This window comes from Piliocolobus tephrosceles, chromosome 5 (assembly GCF_002776525.5).
Source record: "Piliocolobus tephrosceles isolate RC106 chromosome 5, ASM277652v3, whole genome shotgun sequence".
In the NCBI taxonomy this organism is placed as follows: domain Eukaryota; kingdom Metazoa; phylum Chordata; class Mammalia; order Primates; family Cercopithecidae; genus Piliocolobus; species Piliocolobus tephrosceles.
Genome location: NC_045438.1, coordinates 46,698,161 through 46,717,119, shown reverse-complemented (window position 1 = coordinate 46,717,119; position 18,959 = coordinate 46,698,161). Strand labels below are relative to the sequence as shown.

The 18,959-nt window shown below is 36.1% G+C and overlaps 1 protein-coding gene across 4 annotated transcripts in view; it reads right to left on the bottom strand.

Moving 5' to 3' along the window:
- Nucleotides 1–18,959, bottom strand: part of GRM1 (glutamate metabotropic receptor 1) — a 440,038-nt gene that overhangs the window by 141,012 nt on the left and 280,067 nt on the right. For all 4 annotated transcript variants that reach the window (XM_023194785.3, XM_023194783.3, XM_023194786.2 and 1 more), the window contains one exon: nt 2,743–2,978. In XM_023194785.3, the coding sequence (XP_023050553.1) occupies nt 2,743–2,978 (236 nt within the window). The remainder of the gene's footprint in view (nt 1–2,742; nt 2,979–18,959) is intronic.

Sequence of the window (18,959 nt, the reverse complement as noted above, 5' to 3'; positions counted from 1 at the left end):
AGTTTATTGCTTTTCAATAACACTGAAGCCAATTTCACAGAAATACAGAGATTAAAACCGAAGAACAAGGTAGGTATACGTGAATGTATACATTATAGATAATATAGGTAAACACTGCTAAAGATAAAATTATAAGAATTTTGCTGCAGAAAAGATAAGTAAGTTTTAAGAATTAATTCCAAATTGAAAAGTTAAATAAACCTCCTATCTTCCTTAGACCTAAAAAAAGAGAGAAATATTTGCTGAACTTGATTCCAGAATAAAATGCAAATATAAACATGTTTCATAAAGATTGTAATCACATAAGAAGCTCTTAAACATAGCTTTGAGATTCAAGCACAGCATAAGAATAAAACAAGATTTGTAAATTGTTATTTCTTGCTGTAAGTACTAACCCAGTTTAAGCTTTAACCTTGACATTTTATGTACTGTCACAATTGAAAACCCAAAATATTAGTGTAACTGGTTGCAGAGTTTTAGCTTGTTTTGAGAGCTCAGGCAACAAAATATCTTCCTAGAAATCCTTATGTAAATGATCTAAGCATCTATAATAAGTAGTATCCTGAATTTTACTAATAAAACACAATGACAAAATGACATCTATAATTGGACCACCATCAGATATCTCAAACTTAATTTATCCAAAATCAGCCTCTTGGGCTTTCCCTAATCTTTTTTTTCCTGAAGTCTTCCTCTGTCTCAGTCAATGGTGACACCATCTTTCCAATTGCTCAGATTACAGTTATTCTTGACAATTCTGTCAGCAAATCTCAACTTTCACTTAACACGTCTTCAGCATCAAACCACTTCTCTTCACCCTGCTTGCCACTGCCTTGCCCGATCACCACCCTCCCCTGCTTATTCAGTAGGCTCCTCACTGCTCTTCTCCTTGGACCTTTCAGCAAAACTCCCTACCCTGAATGAAAATGTAAATTAACTGATCAGTTAGTTAACAAGAATTGACTGAGTTTCCAGAGATCAGTGTTGTATAGGGTTCTATGAAGAAAGTAAGATTGCTTTGACTACAGTTGAAGATGGCAAACATTTCTTAGGAAACAATTAGAAAGCAATGAGAGATAACATATTGCCAAATGCTAAGTCTAAAAGTAGGCACTATGGTTCTAGGGGGTGTGGGTTCTCTCTCTCTATTTTTTTTTTTTTTTTTTTTTTTTTTTTGCTGCCATTAACCTTATGAGCCTATGGAAAAACTGTTTCCTTTGTTCGCCCTCATCACCTCTGTTTCGCAAATAAGGAGACTGTCCTGGATGATTTATTGGTTCATTAGAATCCTTATTCTTGGTGTGTCTATTATTTCAGAGAAAGGAGATGTCTGTTATTTCAGAGAAAGTAGAAATACCTAGGTGGCAGAAGTGGGTTACTGTTTAGCAATGTCTCCCCTTTCTCCTGCCTTTCTCGGCCTCCCTAGAAGCCAAACTGAGGAAGTTCTAAAAGATTGAAACTTCCTTATTTGAAAATAGATTCATACCAGGCAATTTCCCAATGAGCTCTGCTGAACCTTATGAAGTCAAATATACATCGATGCATTTACATATATTGGTATCTGAAAGCATTTTCTAACATCAAACTATGAATACTATTGAAAATAGAAATATTTTATGTAATTAGCCATATTCTTACCATCCCCTGTAAAAACTCATTATCCTCTATTGTTATTTATCTATTTCACGTATGTGAACTGTTTTGATTTGCCCAAAGAGATGGCAAGCCTCTCTAGGTCAAGAGTCATGGATTATATGTTTCTTTATCCATTTTTTTTTTTGCTATGTTTAGTGTTTTATACATGGGTGTGACATGATTCTATGCCTTTATAAATAATGTCTGCTCAGCCTACATACAGGATATACATGTCACACCACTGTTCTACAATACAAATTAGGTCATGGGTAGATTCCATCACCCATTATCATGAGTGCTCCATTATTCTATGCTATCGACCCAGTAAGAACAATTTGCTTTGAATGGCATTACAAAAGGACACAGATGATTTATCTTGGCAGCCTAGAAAATACTGAAAAAGGAAAGGGGACAGTAATGTTCCTATGCAATAATAATAATACTCATAAAAGTTACAGTCTTCAGAATCTGGGTTATGTGAGTACTAAGGGTTGCAAGGATGACATCCTGTGGATTTCACCATGCCCCTAAAGGACTTGGAACAATGTACTGCTGTTTCTTGGCATGGCATCAGTGCGTAGCGCATGGTGCTCGTCTGTCCAGCTATGAACCATTGTTCTGACTGAAAGATCAGAGTGCAGTTTCTTGGCTCTTGTGCCCACAAACACCCTTGTTGGTGGTGTGGCTTAGGGTCACATTACCTCATCTTCTCCTGACTTCTGTATCTAAACAAGCCACAGAGAAAAAAAGAGGATCTAACCAGTACTGCTGACTTATGTCTACTGCTAAGCTCTCCTAAACATGTTTGTCATAAAATCTCTTCCCTCCGGCTTAAATACTAGATACCTGACTCCTCAGTTTGCTTGTCCTTTACTTCTGTTATCTCTTATCACTTGCTCCAACAGAGACCAAAGTTGTCCTTCCAGATTTCCACGAATCCCTGGGGTAATACACACTTCCTCCTCATTCTAGCATTTTATAAACACAGATGGCAATTTTGTATTTGGAGCTCTAGCCCTGGCACCTTCTATTCTCATTCAACAAGCTGCAATAAATCTAGAAGAGATGACCAAACCTCTGAGTTGTTATTTTGTGAACACAAGTTACCTGTGCAGATTCGTTTAAAGTTGGGATTTTCCAGAAGGTGTCCTGGAAGGCGGCACTGGAACCGATGTTGCCAGAACTCAGGGAACCAGGGATTCCTCGTGTTAGTGTCCAGCCTCAGTTTCAGGAAATAATCATCAAATGACCTGACCTCTGGAGACTGCAGCTTTATCGTGATTCCCCCGTTGGCTTCCACCTCATAACCTTCAATGACTTCATCTCTGTCTGCCCATCCATCACTAAAAAATGCAGGGATTGGGGTAGGGAGAGAGAAAGACAAACATCTCACAAATAGAGCTCAGGGTTATATATGAATGAAGCAGTCCAGCAAAGGCTACAGTCTATTTTAAGCCAGCATTACTACCCAACAACTATTTTTTTTGGTAGAGAGTAGAAAGTTTTGAAGGCGTAATATCCTGTTTGTTTCTTTGTTTTTCACAATTGTGAAAGTGGTAATGAGATGATGACAGCAATACTGACAATTAAAGTTCAATGAGTTCACTAGTCGTCAGATTCTGTGCTATTCACTTTTACTGAGAGGGAAGATGTTCAGCCAAAAAGGCTATCGGCCACTCTCCAAACCAGAAGAAAATAAAATCTAGGTACCTCAGAGGCTGACCTTCAAAATAAGAGCTCAACAAGGTTTCAACATTGCAATCAAGACCACTACATGAGCTCCATTATATGGAGCAGAAAACTGATATAGCTCTGAAACATGCCAACCACAGTTTATCCTCCTGGGACATCATTCAAATCTGCCTCCCATAGAAGTAGCCAGATATTTTCATTTGTTTAATGTTACTTCAAAATAGCAACATTAAACAATCTCACCTCAAATTATAAAAAGAATTATTCTTCTCACAAACTGGGAGCTCACTGACATTGTATTCAGTGAGATAGAATTTTTGAAATGTGATCACCTTCTAGAACATTCCTACCTACCAGGAGTGATGTAGCCCCAGTTTAATTCAGGTGCACATGTGAGCCAGGCCTACAATAGTATCAAAGACAAATTGCACCAAAGTCAAACATCAAAAACGACTCTGTTCAAGAGTATTACAAAATATGAGAGACACTGAACCCAACTCTGCTAAAATGAAAGATGGGAAAGTTTTTAAGTACTGGATGAGCTAGTGGAAAAGTACTGGAGGGCCACTGGCATGAGGTTGGCCCATGTGATTAGGCATCTGTGTTTGCTAATTGGCACATTAGATTCCTACCATCCCACTGAAACTGGAAGGGAGGGATTTACTACTATTCTTGATGATTACATTTAAAGGGATGGCTGTCAGGTCCTTGTCGTTCAGTAAGACATCCCTGGTTTCTGAAATTAGCAAGAAACTAGACGATCTACATCTCAACAAGGCAGAGAAAGAATTTACAGTTTTGGGTTTTCCAAAGTAAATGCTCTTAGAAAAGGGATGTCAGGGGCCTATACTCAGGAAAAATCCTGTCTAAAGTTTAGTCAAGCTAAAGAGAATATTAAGGCTGTCTTGGTCAGGGGATGGATTTATTCTTCTCTGCATGGATTGGTGCCCTGAAGTTTATGGAATATAAAGATGCAATCTCTGCCAAAGAAAGCATTTTACTGCTTGTTCCTCACAGAGAAAGGACTGGGCAAACATCGGTGCCCATATCTCACCCTGGGCTACCTGAGATCAACTGAGATAAATGTGCTCTTCACTTAGCTGAGCTAAGCAGTGCAGTTCCTCTCTAGAATCTTCCCATTGACCCACACATGAGCTGCATTTTCAACAGATCAAGGGTTGTTGAAGGTATAGATGACTTAACCTGACCCAGAACTAAAGGGACTTTGAGGTACAGTAGAGTCTAGCCAGTTACACCAGAGAATGTCTTTTTTATATGCTTCCAAATCCACTAGGATAGAGACTCTACAATTTTGTATAGATCCTTCTTTCCTTCCTTCCTTCCTTCTTTCCTTCCTTCCTTCCTTCCTTCCTTCCTTCCTTCCTTCCTTCCTTCTTTTTTTCCTTTCTTCTTTTCTTCCTTCCGTGTGTTCCTAGCAGTTACTGTGTGCCAGATGTTCTGCTATGAATTCAACTGAGAATAAGACTCATTATCCTCTGCCCCCATGGTGCTACAGCCTTGTGGGGAAAACAGACACTAAACAAGAATTGCAAACTCTATGAGGCTAAAGAAAGAGAAGTGCCTGTAATCTTAGGACTTTGGGAGGCCAAGGCAGGAGATTGCTTGAGCTCAGGAATTTGAGAACAGTCTGGGCAACATAGAAAAACCCCATCTCTACAAAATGATAATAATAATAATAAATCTGGATATGGTAGTCCACACCTGTGGTCCTAGCTATTTGGGAGGTTGAGGTGGGAGGATTCTGTGAGCCCGGGAAGCTGAGACTGCAGTGAGCCATGATCTTGCCACTGGGCAACAGAGGAAGACCCTGTCTCAAAAAAAAAAAAAAAAAAAAAAAAGGCAACCAGTATCATGGGGAGAGATAGCTTGGGGGTTTAACTTAATCTAGTGTGTAGATATGGCACGTGTGCATGCTTTTGTATGTGCATCCAAGCCTGTGTGTGTGAGGCAGTGGGGGATAGAGGTAATTAGAGATGGCTTCTTTAAAAAGGTGATGGCTGAGCTGAGACCCAAAAGAGGAGTCAGCTTTAGTCAGGTGAGGAGAAGGGAGGGTTTAGTATAGAAGGTTCCTGGCAGATTAACATACAAGAAAGAGCTTGGCACATTTGAGGAATTTAGAAAGAATTGGTATAGCTAGAGAATAGAAAGAAGTATGGCGTGAGATGGGGGTCGGTGCATAAATCCCAGCCTAGACACTGTTAGTCTGAAGCCCATGGGAAGTCCTCAAAGTGCTGTAAGCCTATTACTCAATCAGGTCATTCTGCTCTCCTCCCTCATGGTAAATGACCTGCCTATTGTTCTGGTGAGTCCTCTGCTTACCATGTCTGAATATGATGGCCAACCAAATTGATTTTAAAAAGACTAACTCATTCATTTTTTCATATGTTCAGTCTGCTCAGAAAGGCTCAAACCAGTTTAATTATTTACATTTAAATGTATTTATATTTACATCTTAACTACATCTACAGCAATTTGAAGATTTGAGCTATAGTTCATGACACAAACGAGGACAAAAATAAGACCAGTTAGACTTCGAAGAAATTCTGTCTAAAGGTAAATATTTAAAAATTGAAATGACTTATAACTTGAAAAAGTTAACTGCTTTTTGACATGAAGGTTAAGGTTGAAGTGTGTTTCTCCCCAAGGTTTAATAATATGTGAAATTTGTTTTGTTTACAGTCTATACAAGAAAGTCACCATCATAAAAATGTGTATGAAATGAATATGCTGTGATGTTTATGTGCATTTTTAAAGCATATTAACAGCTTAGTTTGTAAAGGCAAATGCTTTGTGTCAATTCTAGAAGGAGGGAAAAGTGTGACTTACTGCCCTTGAACCCACCAGCATTGAAGGGCTTTTTATAGCATGAAAACTTGGTGAATATGTAGAAATTTTGAGTCACATGGTTTAGTGGTCTGGAATTCTAAGTCTCCTTAACCACTGGTTGAAGACCTTCACCCTCACTATAGGTGCCTCCTCTTTCAGAAGTTAGAGTTGGTATTCAATCTAAGAGGTCATAAAATCAAGGAGAACCAGGATACAAGGAAAATATTCAAGTGGGATTACTTGGTGGATATGTTTTAAAGACTTAGTCGCTAAAGGTTTGTATGATATCTTAAATCTATCACAAGTAAGGTGTTAGAGAATGCTATCACAAAAAAAAAGTCACTGGAAAACATCTCTAAAGCAATTCTCTGTGTTTATGCTTTCAAAGTGTTTCATCTTTGTATGACCTGTCAAATGCATTTTCAGAATATTTTAAAGGGTTTTTGCTATTTTGTTGCATTGGGATTCTGTGTGAGGATGTCGTTTTGATGAATTTTCTCTGAAGTACACTTTAAAACAGCGAGCCAGCAGCGTAGCTGATTCCTGGTAGAGGATCTTTCTTAGATGGTGGTGGCAGGGTATAAACTAGGCTATGCTTGCCCTGAGATGGCCTGCAGGTACCTGGTCACTCTCCAAGTGTCTGGAGTGAATCCTGCTGTGCTAGGTAGTGACCCAGCCCCAGACAGCACTGGACTCTCTGTGAAGCACATTCACTGCCTCTAGCAGCTTCTGCTGCTCCATCTGCTTCTCGGTTATGAGTTCTTTTTTCTAGCTGGGGTCTGGAAATAAAGCTATATATTGTGGACTGTTTAACAAAAAGCTGTATGTCTTAAGTATTTCTCACTAACATACAAGAATTCTTATTTCCTATGCCCCCTCAATATTTTTATACAGCAATTCTTCATGAGGCTATTTTCCAATCAGCCTATAAAATTTCACATTTCAAACCTGAATAATTAGAAGATTTCTTCTACCTTATACATTCTAATATTAACAACAGGAAAACACTACTTCTGCTTCCACCAATTATAATTTGACAGGGGCTGTATGAATGTTACTTTTGCATTACACCAGTTAAACTAATTTAATTAGCAAAATGACAGTAAAAAACAGAAATACAATAGTAATTTTTAAATGTGCAAAAACACTTTTAAAAAACCTATTTTCATTCAATTAAAATAATTGCAGTCTAGGTACTAAAGCAATTTTATTTGTGTTATGAGTTCAAGTAATTGTGTGTACCTGATAATAAAATTATAATTCTTTAAAATATTCCAGAGATTACAATATAATTGGGAAAAGATTGAAACTATAATCAAATGATATTTTTTAAACATATGTAAACAAACATGAAATTCTATTATTTACAATGTTAACCATATTCACAAAGGCTGAAGAAATATAGCATGTGTCATATTCATTTGACATTTATCAAATGAATAAGTTTATTAATTTATTGAGCAAGAAATGAGGTGAACACTACATTTTTTTGAGCTTACTGCTTGAGTGTTTTCAAACCATGACACAACAAGGTTGAGGTTGTGGGGAACTCAGGTACAACCCAGTAGATTTTCAGAGTTGAGAAAAAGGAGCTGGAAGTCTACCAAGCTAGGGTGGCCAAGGTTTACAGGGCAAATGCTGAAGAAGAGATGCTACGGCAAAAGAGAATGGTCTGCAGTACATCTCCCACAAGTATTCAGGTGAATATTAACCATTTATGTAATGAAATTACCTGAGGGTGAGGAAATAATCAACCAGTATGATTTGAAGGAGTAGCAACTGGAGGCCATGTATTGTTGGGAATAGTAACTGTTTCTAACAGCTAGAGTGAAAAACTTTATATTCCAAGGAGAATTGGTTAATGTGTTAGGAAGGGTCTTGCCTCAATAGTGAAGAAAAATTGGCTTTTGACTACATACCACTCTGGTCATGCCTAACAAACCATAAAAGCAAAATATAAGAGGATCAAAATAACTTCCTCCCAGAACTAGTTCAACAACTTTTTTAATGCAAAATACTTGGTATTCAACAAGGTAAAATTCACAATGTTTGGCATCCAATAAAAAATTACCAGGCATGTAAATCCATATGTGGATGGAAGGAGAAAGTGATATTAAAGTTACAATCAAAATAAATTATCACATGGTGATGTAGGTCAGACAGAGGAATTTTTAAATAGTCGTGTAATAGGAATGAAGAGGAATGTATTTTTGATTGGGTGGCCAGGAAAAGTATCAAGTGCTTTGATAAGCAACTTTGAAGAGTAAACACTTAATACTGAGATGTGAGCTATATGAAGGCTCGAGCCAGGTGAAGGTCAGAGGGAAGGAAGTCTTTGGGCAGCTTGTGCAAAGGTCCTAAGACAGGAACAAGCAGCTGTGACTGAACTTTGCCATGAAACTCTAGGCTAAGCAGGTTTACATTAATCAGAAGACAGGGTATTTGTGTAGACACTTTTGTTTTTCAGCTATCTACTGTATATTTGATACTCTTTAAATTTGTGATGTGTTTTCATTGCTTTTGTAAAGTCTTTGTTAAGAAGTAAAGATGACATTTTCTATAAGAGCATTTTGATAATCTAGATTAATGAGTCACTTCTGAGAGCAAAACTAGAGAAATCAATGAGGCCATCAGGGCTTAGAGCAAGCCACAGCTCTCTTCCTCACACCTTACTCTGTAGACCCTATTTCTGTCACTATGAGCTCAGAAACACCTCACTGTTCAAACACCTCATGAAGATATGTAAAGTCCCTTCCAAAAAGGTCTTAACATTTTGTTTTGAGAGTTTTCCATATGGCCCCAAAATCATCTTGTGTTATTGCAAACTGTTGGCTACAGGACTTCACTAGGATTCAGTTAGAATGGACCCAGTTTTGAAATTGAAGTTCTGCAAGGTTTGAGTGGAATTTGAAGTTTTAGACTTTGGCTTCACTAGGTCATAAAGTGAACTCATCCCATAGGCTCAGCCTCATTACTAAAATTTCTATTACCACCTATTTTTTAGTAATCTCTCATTCTAAAGCAGCCCTGGAGTTCAGAGTAGGGCTCTGCTTCAGACAGGGGACTGGAAGCAAGAGCTGTGCACATTTCTGTAAAAAACAGAGAGAAAAAAGGGGTCTTTAGTAAGGACCATAGATCGTCTGACCCTCAGTCAATTTAAAGTCATATGTGAAAAGGGCACAAAAGTATATATGGAGTCAGGGAGGGTAGGTATCATGAATAATAATGAGTGAGGGGTTCATAAAATGAATGTAGAGAATGAATGAGTTATGACTAAGTTGTGAGAATATTGAGTTATTCTTGGCAATCATGCCTGTCTGGGCAGTTTCTTGGGTTGCGGTGTCATTGCAATGGCTAAAATGAAATTCCCAGCTCAAGGGCCTCAGGCAGCAAGAATAATTCTTCAGAACCATAGAGAATGTAACTGTATGTTTTCAGTAATTTGAGGAAGAAAGGAAGAAAAGAAGACAGAGTGAAATGGAAAGAGAGACTAAGAAATGAGTATCTAAAGACCATGGTAGCAGAACAGGCAGCAGTGTACATATAGACAGTTAGTTTTCCAGTGCTGCTCCCTTGTATTCTGAGATGCCAGCCAGGTTGTCGGAATCTCTTTTAGTTCTTTTTGAATACTGATATCTTTTTCTTATTTGAACAAAAGTACAAAGCACAGCAATTTGTGGCTTTTCAAAAGCGAATCCAATGGTTTAGTAACTCATTAACAAATCCCCCTAACAGACCCAGTGCAAGTGACTATAATCTTTAATTTCTAGATCCTGCCATTTGAAAAAAAAAAAAAAAATGTCCTCATCAGTTTGAGGTCAATAGCTCTATGAATTGCTAATTCACCCTAAGTACCCAAAGTATCCCCTGATGTTTTCATTAAAAGCAGAATATTTTTAAAAAATTGTTTACACTTTTTGGCCAGGTGTGGTGGCTCACGCCTGAAAACCCAGCACTTTGGGAGGCCAAGGGGAGTGGATCACGAAGTCAGGAGATTGAAACCATCCTGGCTAACACGGTGAAACCCCGTCTCTACTAAAAATACAAAAAGTTAGCCGGGCATGGTGGCGGACGCCTGTAGTCCCATCTACTGGGGAGGCTGAGGCAGGAGAATTGCTTGAACCTGGGAGACAGAGGTTGCAGTGAGCCAAGATAGTGCCACTGCACTCCAGCCTGGGCAACAGAGTGAGACTCCATTTAAAAAAAAAATAATAATTGTTTACACTTTTCAAAATGTAGTCAACTAAGTTAATGCAGATATTCTCCTGAATACAGAAGTATATATTAAAATGAAATACAATAAAGAAACAAAAAGTAATTCCCAGGTGCTAGCAATAGTGAGACAAATCAAAGCCAAATGATATGCATCAGGGAATGCTTATCAACAATAGCCTGTGAGGCCCTGGAGACTGGAAATAGATTCTAACACCCGTCTGGTGCTGTGAAAGATGGCTTCATGAACTGTAGAAGTCAGACAGCTGAAGCTGAGACCCAAGCAGAAAACTGGGATATTTGAAGTCTTGTAAAATCCAATAGAATGGAACTGGAAGTGTTGCCTGAGGAGGCTTGAAGTCAGTCCAAGGACTGTGGTAGAAAAAGTAATAAAGGAAAGTCACCGTGTACATGAGTGATGTCTGAATTTACACAGCCTATATAAGAACCGTAAGTCTAGATATTATCATAAAAACTCATCTAACATTATTGAAAATCCCTAGGATCCAAATGAAATGCCATCGGAACTCAAAATTTAAAGACACTTTTAAAATCAATGGAATTCTGAATTATCATTCTGGGAGGCAGGGTAGATGGGGAAAGGGGAGATGTTAGTCAAACGGTACAAAATTCAGTTCGACAGGAAGAACAAATTCTAGCAGTGTATCATAGCATAGTGACTATAGTTAATAATAATGTATTGTGTATTTTTAAATTGTTAAAAAAATAGATTTTAAATGTTCTCACCACCAAGCAGTGATAAGTATGTGTAGTGATGGCTATGTCAAGTAGTCTGATTTAATCATTCCAGAGTGTATACATGTATCACATCATCACATTGTACTCCATAAAGATACAGGATTAGTATTTGTCAATTAAAAGGAGCTAAAAACAGAACTACCATTCAACCCAGCAATCCCATTACAGGGTATATACCCAGAGGAATATAAATCATTCTACCATAAAGATATATGCATGTGAATGTTCACTGCAGCACTATTCACAATAGGAAAGACACAGAATCAATCTAAATGCCCATCTATAACAGATTGGATAAAGAAAATGTGGTACATATACACCATGGAATACTATGCAGCCATAAAACAGAATGAAGTCATGTCTTTTACGGGAACATGGACGGAGCTGGAGGCCACTATCCTTAGCAAATTTATGCAGGAACAGAAAACCAAAAACAGGATGTTCTCACTTATAAGTGGGAGCTAAATGATAACACATGAACACAAAGAAGGGAACTACAGGCTCTGGGGCCCCATTGACGGTGAAGGATGGGAGAAGGGAGACGAGCAGAAAAAAGTAACAATTGGGTACTAGGAGTACCTCAGTGAGGAAATAATCTGTACAACAAACCACCATGACACGAGTTTAGCTATGTAACAAACCCGCCCATGTCCCCTCGAACCTAAAAGTTTTTAAAAGAGAAAATATACCTACAAAGATAATCTCTCAATAATATACATATACATACACACACTAGAGCACTAAACTAACATCAGATTCACAAATGAGTTAAACTTTACTTTTAAAAGACAATTATTCTAAAACTAGATAAAAAACCTAGCACTATGCTTTGAGAAATTCCAAAAACATAGTGACATGGAATAGTTAAAAGAAATGGATAGGCCGGGTGAGGTGGCTCATGCCTGTAATCCTGGCACTTTGGAAGGCTGAGGTGGGCGGATCACCTGAGGTCAGGGGTTTGAGACCAGCCTGGCCAACATGATGAAACCCCGTCTCCACTAAAAACTACCAAAAAAAAAAAAAAAAAAAATTAACCAGGTGTGGGGGTGGGCACCTGTGATCCCAGCTGCTTGGGAGACGAGGCAGGAAAATGTCTTGAACCCTGGAGGCAGAGGTTTCAGTGAGCCGAGATCATACCATTGCACACTCCAGCCTGGGTGGCAGAGTGAGACTCCATCTCAAAGAAAAAAATAAAATAAAATAAAACAAATGGATAGATGATACCATTCTCAGAAAAATGGCCAAAACAAAATTAAATACTGTTTAAAATATCCAACTAATCCAATCATAAATGATCAATCAAATATCTAAACTCTCCAACAGAAGGCAGGAAAGTAGGGGAGAGCACTGGAAAGGTAAGACAAATAGTAAGCTCAAGATAAGCTGATGGCACTAATTCCACATATATCAGTGACTACATGTAAATTTGCCAGGTTAAAACAAAAACAGAGATTTTCTATTAAATTAAAAAGCAAAACATCGATAGTTATATCTTGTTTATAACACATTTTTCTAAAATATGAATGTACTGAATAATTAAAAGTAAAAGATAGTAAGAGATTAACCAAACAAGTATTATCCAACACAAAGTAGAGGATGTTATAGTAATGTAAGATACAATTTATTTTCAGGCATAAATCTTTATCAGGAATAAAGAAAGTCAGTGTCTCTGAAGATAAAATAATTTGAAATTTGTACAGTAAGTAACACAGCAAGATAGAAAGTAAATTGGTAAAAAGAAACCTGTCTCCTCTATGTGAATCTCTCTGTTTGTAGTCTAACTTACTACTCTGTTATTAATAGAAGAAGCTGGCAAAATTTGTTAGAGATTTAGAATATTTTAACACAATTTACATGCTTGATGCTTGGTCTAATGAACATATATAGGATCTCCTTAACAGAGGAGAACGTGTTTCAATGGCATACATGGAAATTTTTAAATTAATCTAGTTAATAATGTTAAGTCTCAACATATTTTAAAAATTAACATATAGCCCACATCTCTGAGCATCATAAATTAGAATCTTTAAAAAAAAAAAAAAAAAAAAACAAGTCTACCTCCAAGTACTTGGAAACTAAAAACTTTAAACTTTTAAGGAAATTGAAGTTAAAGAAGTCATAAATGGTTTCCAGCTTCATCCATGTCCCTACAAAGGACATTAACTCATCCTTTTTCATGGCTGCATAGTATTCCATGGTGTATATGTACCACATTTTTTTAGTCCAGTCTATGATTGATGGACATTTGGGTTGGTTCCAACTCTTTGCTATTGTGAATAGTGCCGCAATAATCATTCTCAGCAAACTATCACAAGGACAAAAAACCAAACACCACATGTTCTCACTCACAGGTGGGAATTGAACAGTGAGAACACTTGGACACAGGAAGGGGAACGTCACACACTGGGGCCTGTCGTGGGGTTGGGGGCTGGGGGAGGGATAGCATTAAGAGATATACCTAATGTAAATGATGAGTTAATTGGTGCAGCACACCCACATGGCACATGTATACATATGTAACAAACCTGCATGTTGTGCACATGTACCCTAGAACTTAAAGTATAACAAAAAAGTAAAAAGAGAAGTCATAAATGAAACTTAAAACATATTATTTGAATGTAAAGAAAAATATCAGATATTGAAATTCATAGGAAGTAGCTTAAAGAGTTCTTAGGAGGAAATTTATTCCCAGAAATGCTTATATTAAAAGAAAAGAGAGAAAAGCTGAAAATAAATGAGCTTATTTTCAACTTAAGAAAATAGAAAAGAACACAGAATAAACATAAAATAAAGGAAAAACTAGTAAAATTGGGGGAAAGATGCAATAAAAATGATAAACCAACCAAAAGTTGGTTCTTAGAAAACATTAATAAAATATTCAGTCCTCTGAGATTATTGTCATGGACGTAAAAGAGAGAAGGCACAAATAAACAATATTTAGGATAAAATTAAAATATAATGTAACTTCAGATACAGGATGAATTTTTAAAAAATTATTTAAAATACTATGAAAAAGTTGATGTCAGTAAATTTTAACTCTAAGCCGATAAAATTTAATCCTAACCCTTTTCTTAGAAAAGCTTAATTAGTAAGCCTGACTGAAGAAGAAATATAAGATCTGAACAATCGTATATTTAAGAATGAAATCAGTAATTTAAAATGTACTCACTAAAATAATACTAGATTTACCAGATGGTTTAACAAGTGTTCATAGAACAGATAATTGTTATCTTATATAAACTCCACCAGAGATTTAAAAAATGAATAATCCCTAATTGAGGATATTATAACTTTCCAGTTAAGGATATTATAACAATACTAAAACCAGTCAAAGACTGAAAGATTTCTGAAACTATATGCCAATATCACTCATGATATTGTTGCAAAAAATATACAAAATCCAATTAAGGAAGATATAAAAAGACACTATATTACAATCATATTTAATTAAGTAATGCAAGAATTTTTTTGTTTTTTGCATTTATACCTGGTTGGCTTTATTAGAGAACTAGCAAAAGTCAGTCCTGTAGAGACGTCAGCTCAGGCTGATGTTTACAGTTTACCTGCATCAAGCATCTCCTCTCCATTGTTTTTTTAAAAAAGTATTCAATTATTTTTAAAGCACGGTGAAATTTACATAACATCAACCATTTTAAAGTGAAAAATTCAGTATCATTCAGAACATCCAAAATGTTTTCCAATCACGACTTCTATCTAATTCCAAAATATTTTCATTACCCCAAAATACAACCCCATACCCAGTAAGCAGTTACTTCCTACTTCTCCCTGTCCCCAGTCCCTGGCAATCAAGTCAGTTTTTTATCTCTATAGATTTACCTATTCAGGATATTTCATATGCAAATGTAATCACACAATAGGTGAACTTTTGCATCCAGCTTCTTTGATTTAGCATGATGTTTTACAGATTTACCCATTTTGTGTTGTATAACACTGCTTCATTTCATTGTATGGATGTAGAGTATTACATCGTATCCATATACTATGATTTGTTTATCCGTTGGTCTGCTGATGAGCTTTTGGGTTGTTTACATCTTTTGGCTATCATGAATAATGCTTTTATAAACATATGTATACATTTATTTGTTTGACTATCTGTTTTCAGATCTTTTGGTTATATATCCAGGAATGAAATTGCTGGGTCATATGGTAATTCTATGTTTAGCTTTTTGTGGAACTACCAAACTGTTTTCCATAGCAGCTGCACTATTCTATATTCCCACCAGCAACGTACAAGGGTTTCATTTTTTGTACAAATTCATTAATTATCGTTATCTACCTTTTTTGAATTCTAGCCACCCTACTGGATATGAAATAGTATCTCATTGTGATTTTTGATTACCATGTCCGTAATGATTAATGATGTGACTATTTTCCTGTGATTGTTGGTCACTGGTACGTTTTCTTTGAGAAATGTCTATTCATGGCATTAATCTATTTTTAATTGCATTTTGTTAAGTTGTAAGATTTATATATTCTTGACACTAGGCCCTTAACAGATATATAATATGCAAATATTTCTTCCGCTATGTATGCTGTCTTTTCACTTTCTTCATAGTGTTTTTTGATGTATAAAAGTTTTAAATTTTGAAGTCCAATTAATCTATTTTTTCTTTCATTGATAATGCATTTGATGTCATAGCTAAGAATTAAATTCCAAAGTCATAAAGATTTACCCCATGTTTACTTTTAAAATGTTGTTGTTTCATCTCTTATATTTAGGTCATTGTTATACTGAATTAATTTTTGTATATAGTGTGAGGGAAGGGTCCAGCATTATCATTTTATATACAGATATCCAGTCTTCCCAGAAATATTTGTTGAGACTATTTTTCCTATGGAATGATCTTGGCTTCTTCACTGAAAATAACTTGGGTTTATTTCTGGATTCTCAATTCTATTGCACTTGACTATATATTAATATCTATCCTTATGTTGGTACCACATTGTTTTGATTACTATGGCTTTGTAGTAAGTTTTGAAGTATTAAAATGTAAGTAATTAAACTTTCTTCTTCTGTTTCAATATTGTTTTGGTTTTGGGGGACCCCTTGCAGTTACATATGAATTTGAGAATCCATGTTGCCATTTTTCCAAAAACAGTTGTCGGAATTTGATAAGAGATTGCATTGAAATTTACAGATTTGTTTAGATAGTTTTATCATATTAGTAACATTAAATCTTCTAATCCACAAATATTGACTATTAAGTTTTCCAATCCATGCATATCTTTCCATTTATTTGTGTCTTATTTAATTTTTTCAGCATTTTTTTTTTTGTTTTCTGTGAAAAAGTCTTTCACTTCTTCATGGTTATGTTTAAGGAGCATTTGTGGTAGCAATTGGAAGATAATATAAGGGGACTTCGTGGGTGCTAGAGATATTCAATTTCCTTATCCTGGTAATGATTACATAGGTGTTTTCAGTTTGTGAAAACTCACTAAGCTATGCATATTTTGTGTAGTCTTCTGTATGAATGTGATACTTGAAAATCAAATGTATTTAAAAGTCAAACATAAAATCAACTCTTAGAATAATAATAAAAATTTTCCTAAATATCAGAAGATCTAGACGTGCATGCCTACATACACACATGCACACTACAGAAGCAAAGAGATAAAACGCCTCATGGAAGGCTTTACAAAGTATGAAATAAACAAACAATAATATGGCAGAAATTTAACTAAATATATCTGTCATTCAAAAGAAAGCAATATTGGTTTAACTCACAGATTATAATAAAAATAATATATTAAATTGGATTTCAAAGAACCAAAACTATGTTGCATACAACAGACCCACCTAAAATAAAACTTATCAGATTGAAGAGTTGAAAATAACATGACATGCAAAAGCATACCAGGGAAATGTAAATAAAAAGAAACCAACTAACATAATTTTAACATCAGAGAAGCAATAATTTAAGGCAAATACCTATTTTAAATTCGTCTGATTAGCAACCTTAATTCCATCTGAAATATTAGTTCCCTTTTGTTTTGTAATATAACATAGTCACAGGTCTGGGAAATCATGATCTGGACATCTTTGGGGGGTCATTATTGTGCCTACCACAGTCTGCCCTCTGGTGCATAAAGATTTATATCAATCCCACCTGCAAAATACAGTCACTGTATCCCAACATCCCCAAAAGTCTCAACCCATAACAGCATCAACTCAAAGTCCAAAATCTCATTTACATTTCTTCAACTCAATATTCCCAAGTCTCATCACCTCAATCATGTAAAGCAGGTATGAGTGAAACATGATGTATCCTGGGGCCGAATTCCTCTCCAAGTATGCCTGTGAAATTAGAAAACAAATTATCTGTTCCTCAAAATACAATAGTCAGACAGGCATGGAGTACCAGTATATAGACATTCCCATTCAAAAAGAGAGAAAATTGAAAGGGAAAATGAGTCACCAATTGCAAGCAATTTCAAAACTCAAATGGCCAGACAATATTGGGTTTCAAAGCCTGGGAATAATTCCCTGTGGTTACAGGCTCTGCCCTCTGGTCACGAGACTTGGCTCTCTGAGTCATGCTTCGTTTTTATGAATGGTAGCACATGTTTGCAACTGAGTAGTTTATCAGTCTATTTCCTGCCTGTATAATTTTGTGAGTCTGACAGTTATGCTTCATTTCATAGTCTCTGTCCCTTTCAGTCAGAGCTGTCAGTTTTTTACATTGTTAAAAAATTCTCAAGAACCTTGTGTACGTCAAGAAAACGTTTCCCATTAAACAAAAGTTGCATCCACGGATCTTTCCTAGATAATCTGATCTCTATTTTTAGTTTCTCTGGAGATGGCTAAGGAGATCCATAAAGTGCACTAATCTGTTCAAAGAGCCCCTTGTATGACTGAATACACTTACCTTCTGGTCGTTTCAATCAGGTAACAAAAGGTTGTCCAGTCACACCCTTGACATTCCCTACAGATCATGTTTTCCTGACAGTTATTCTCCTAATTTTAGCATATTTGTAATCTGGACAGGCTGAGAATTTCCCAAATCCATTATTTTTGCTTAACATCTCTTTCATTTCCTTCCTTTTACATTTCGCTACAAGTGCATCATGTATCACTTGACAGTGGGGATACATTCTGGAAAATGCATCCTTAGGTGATTTTATCATTGTGTGAACATCATAGAATACATTTACATTTACCTAGATGGTACAGTTTACTACATTCTTACACTGTATGGTATGGCCTATTGCTACCAGCATATAAATCTGTACAGCCTGTGACTGTATTGAATATTGTAGGCAATTGTAATACAATGCTGGGACATCTAAACATAGAAGACATACAGTACAAATAATGTGTAAAAGCTAAATGGTATCCCTGTTCAGGGCACTTACTATGAATGGAGCCTGTGGGATTAAAGGTTGCTCTGGGTGACACAGTGAGTGAGTGGTGAGTGAACGTGAAGGCCTAGGACGTTACTGTACACTGCCATAGACTTTATAAACACTGGGAACTTAGGTTACATTAACGTATTTAATTTTTTCTTCCATAATAAATTAACCTTAGCTTACTGTAACTTTTTACTTTATTAACTTTTTAATTTTAAAAATTGTTTTGACTCTTTTGTAATAACACTTAGCTTAAAACACAAACACATTGTGTGGCTATATAAAATTTTTTATATCTTTATCCTATAGACTTTTTTCTATTTACATCACTTTTTAAAGTTTTGAATCATTTTTGTTAAAAAATGAAGACACAAACACATGATCCTAGGCCTACACAGCGCCAAGATCCTCCATATCACTGTCTTCCACCTCCACTTTTATCCCTC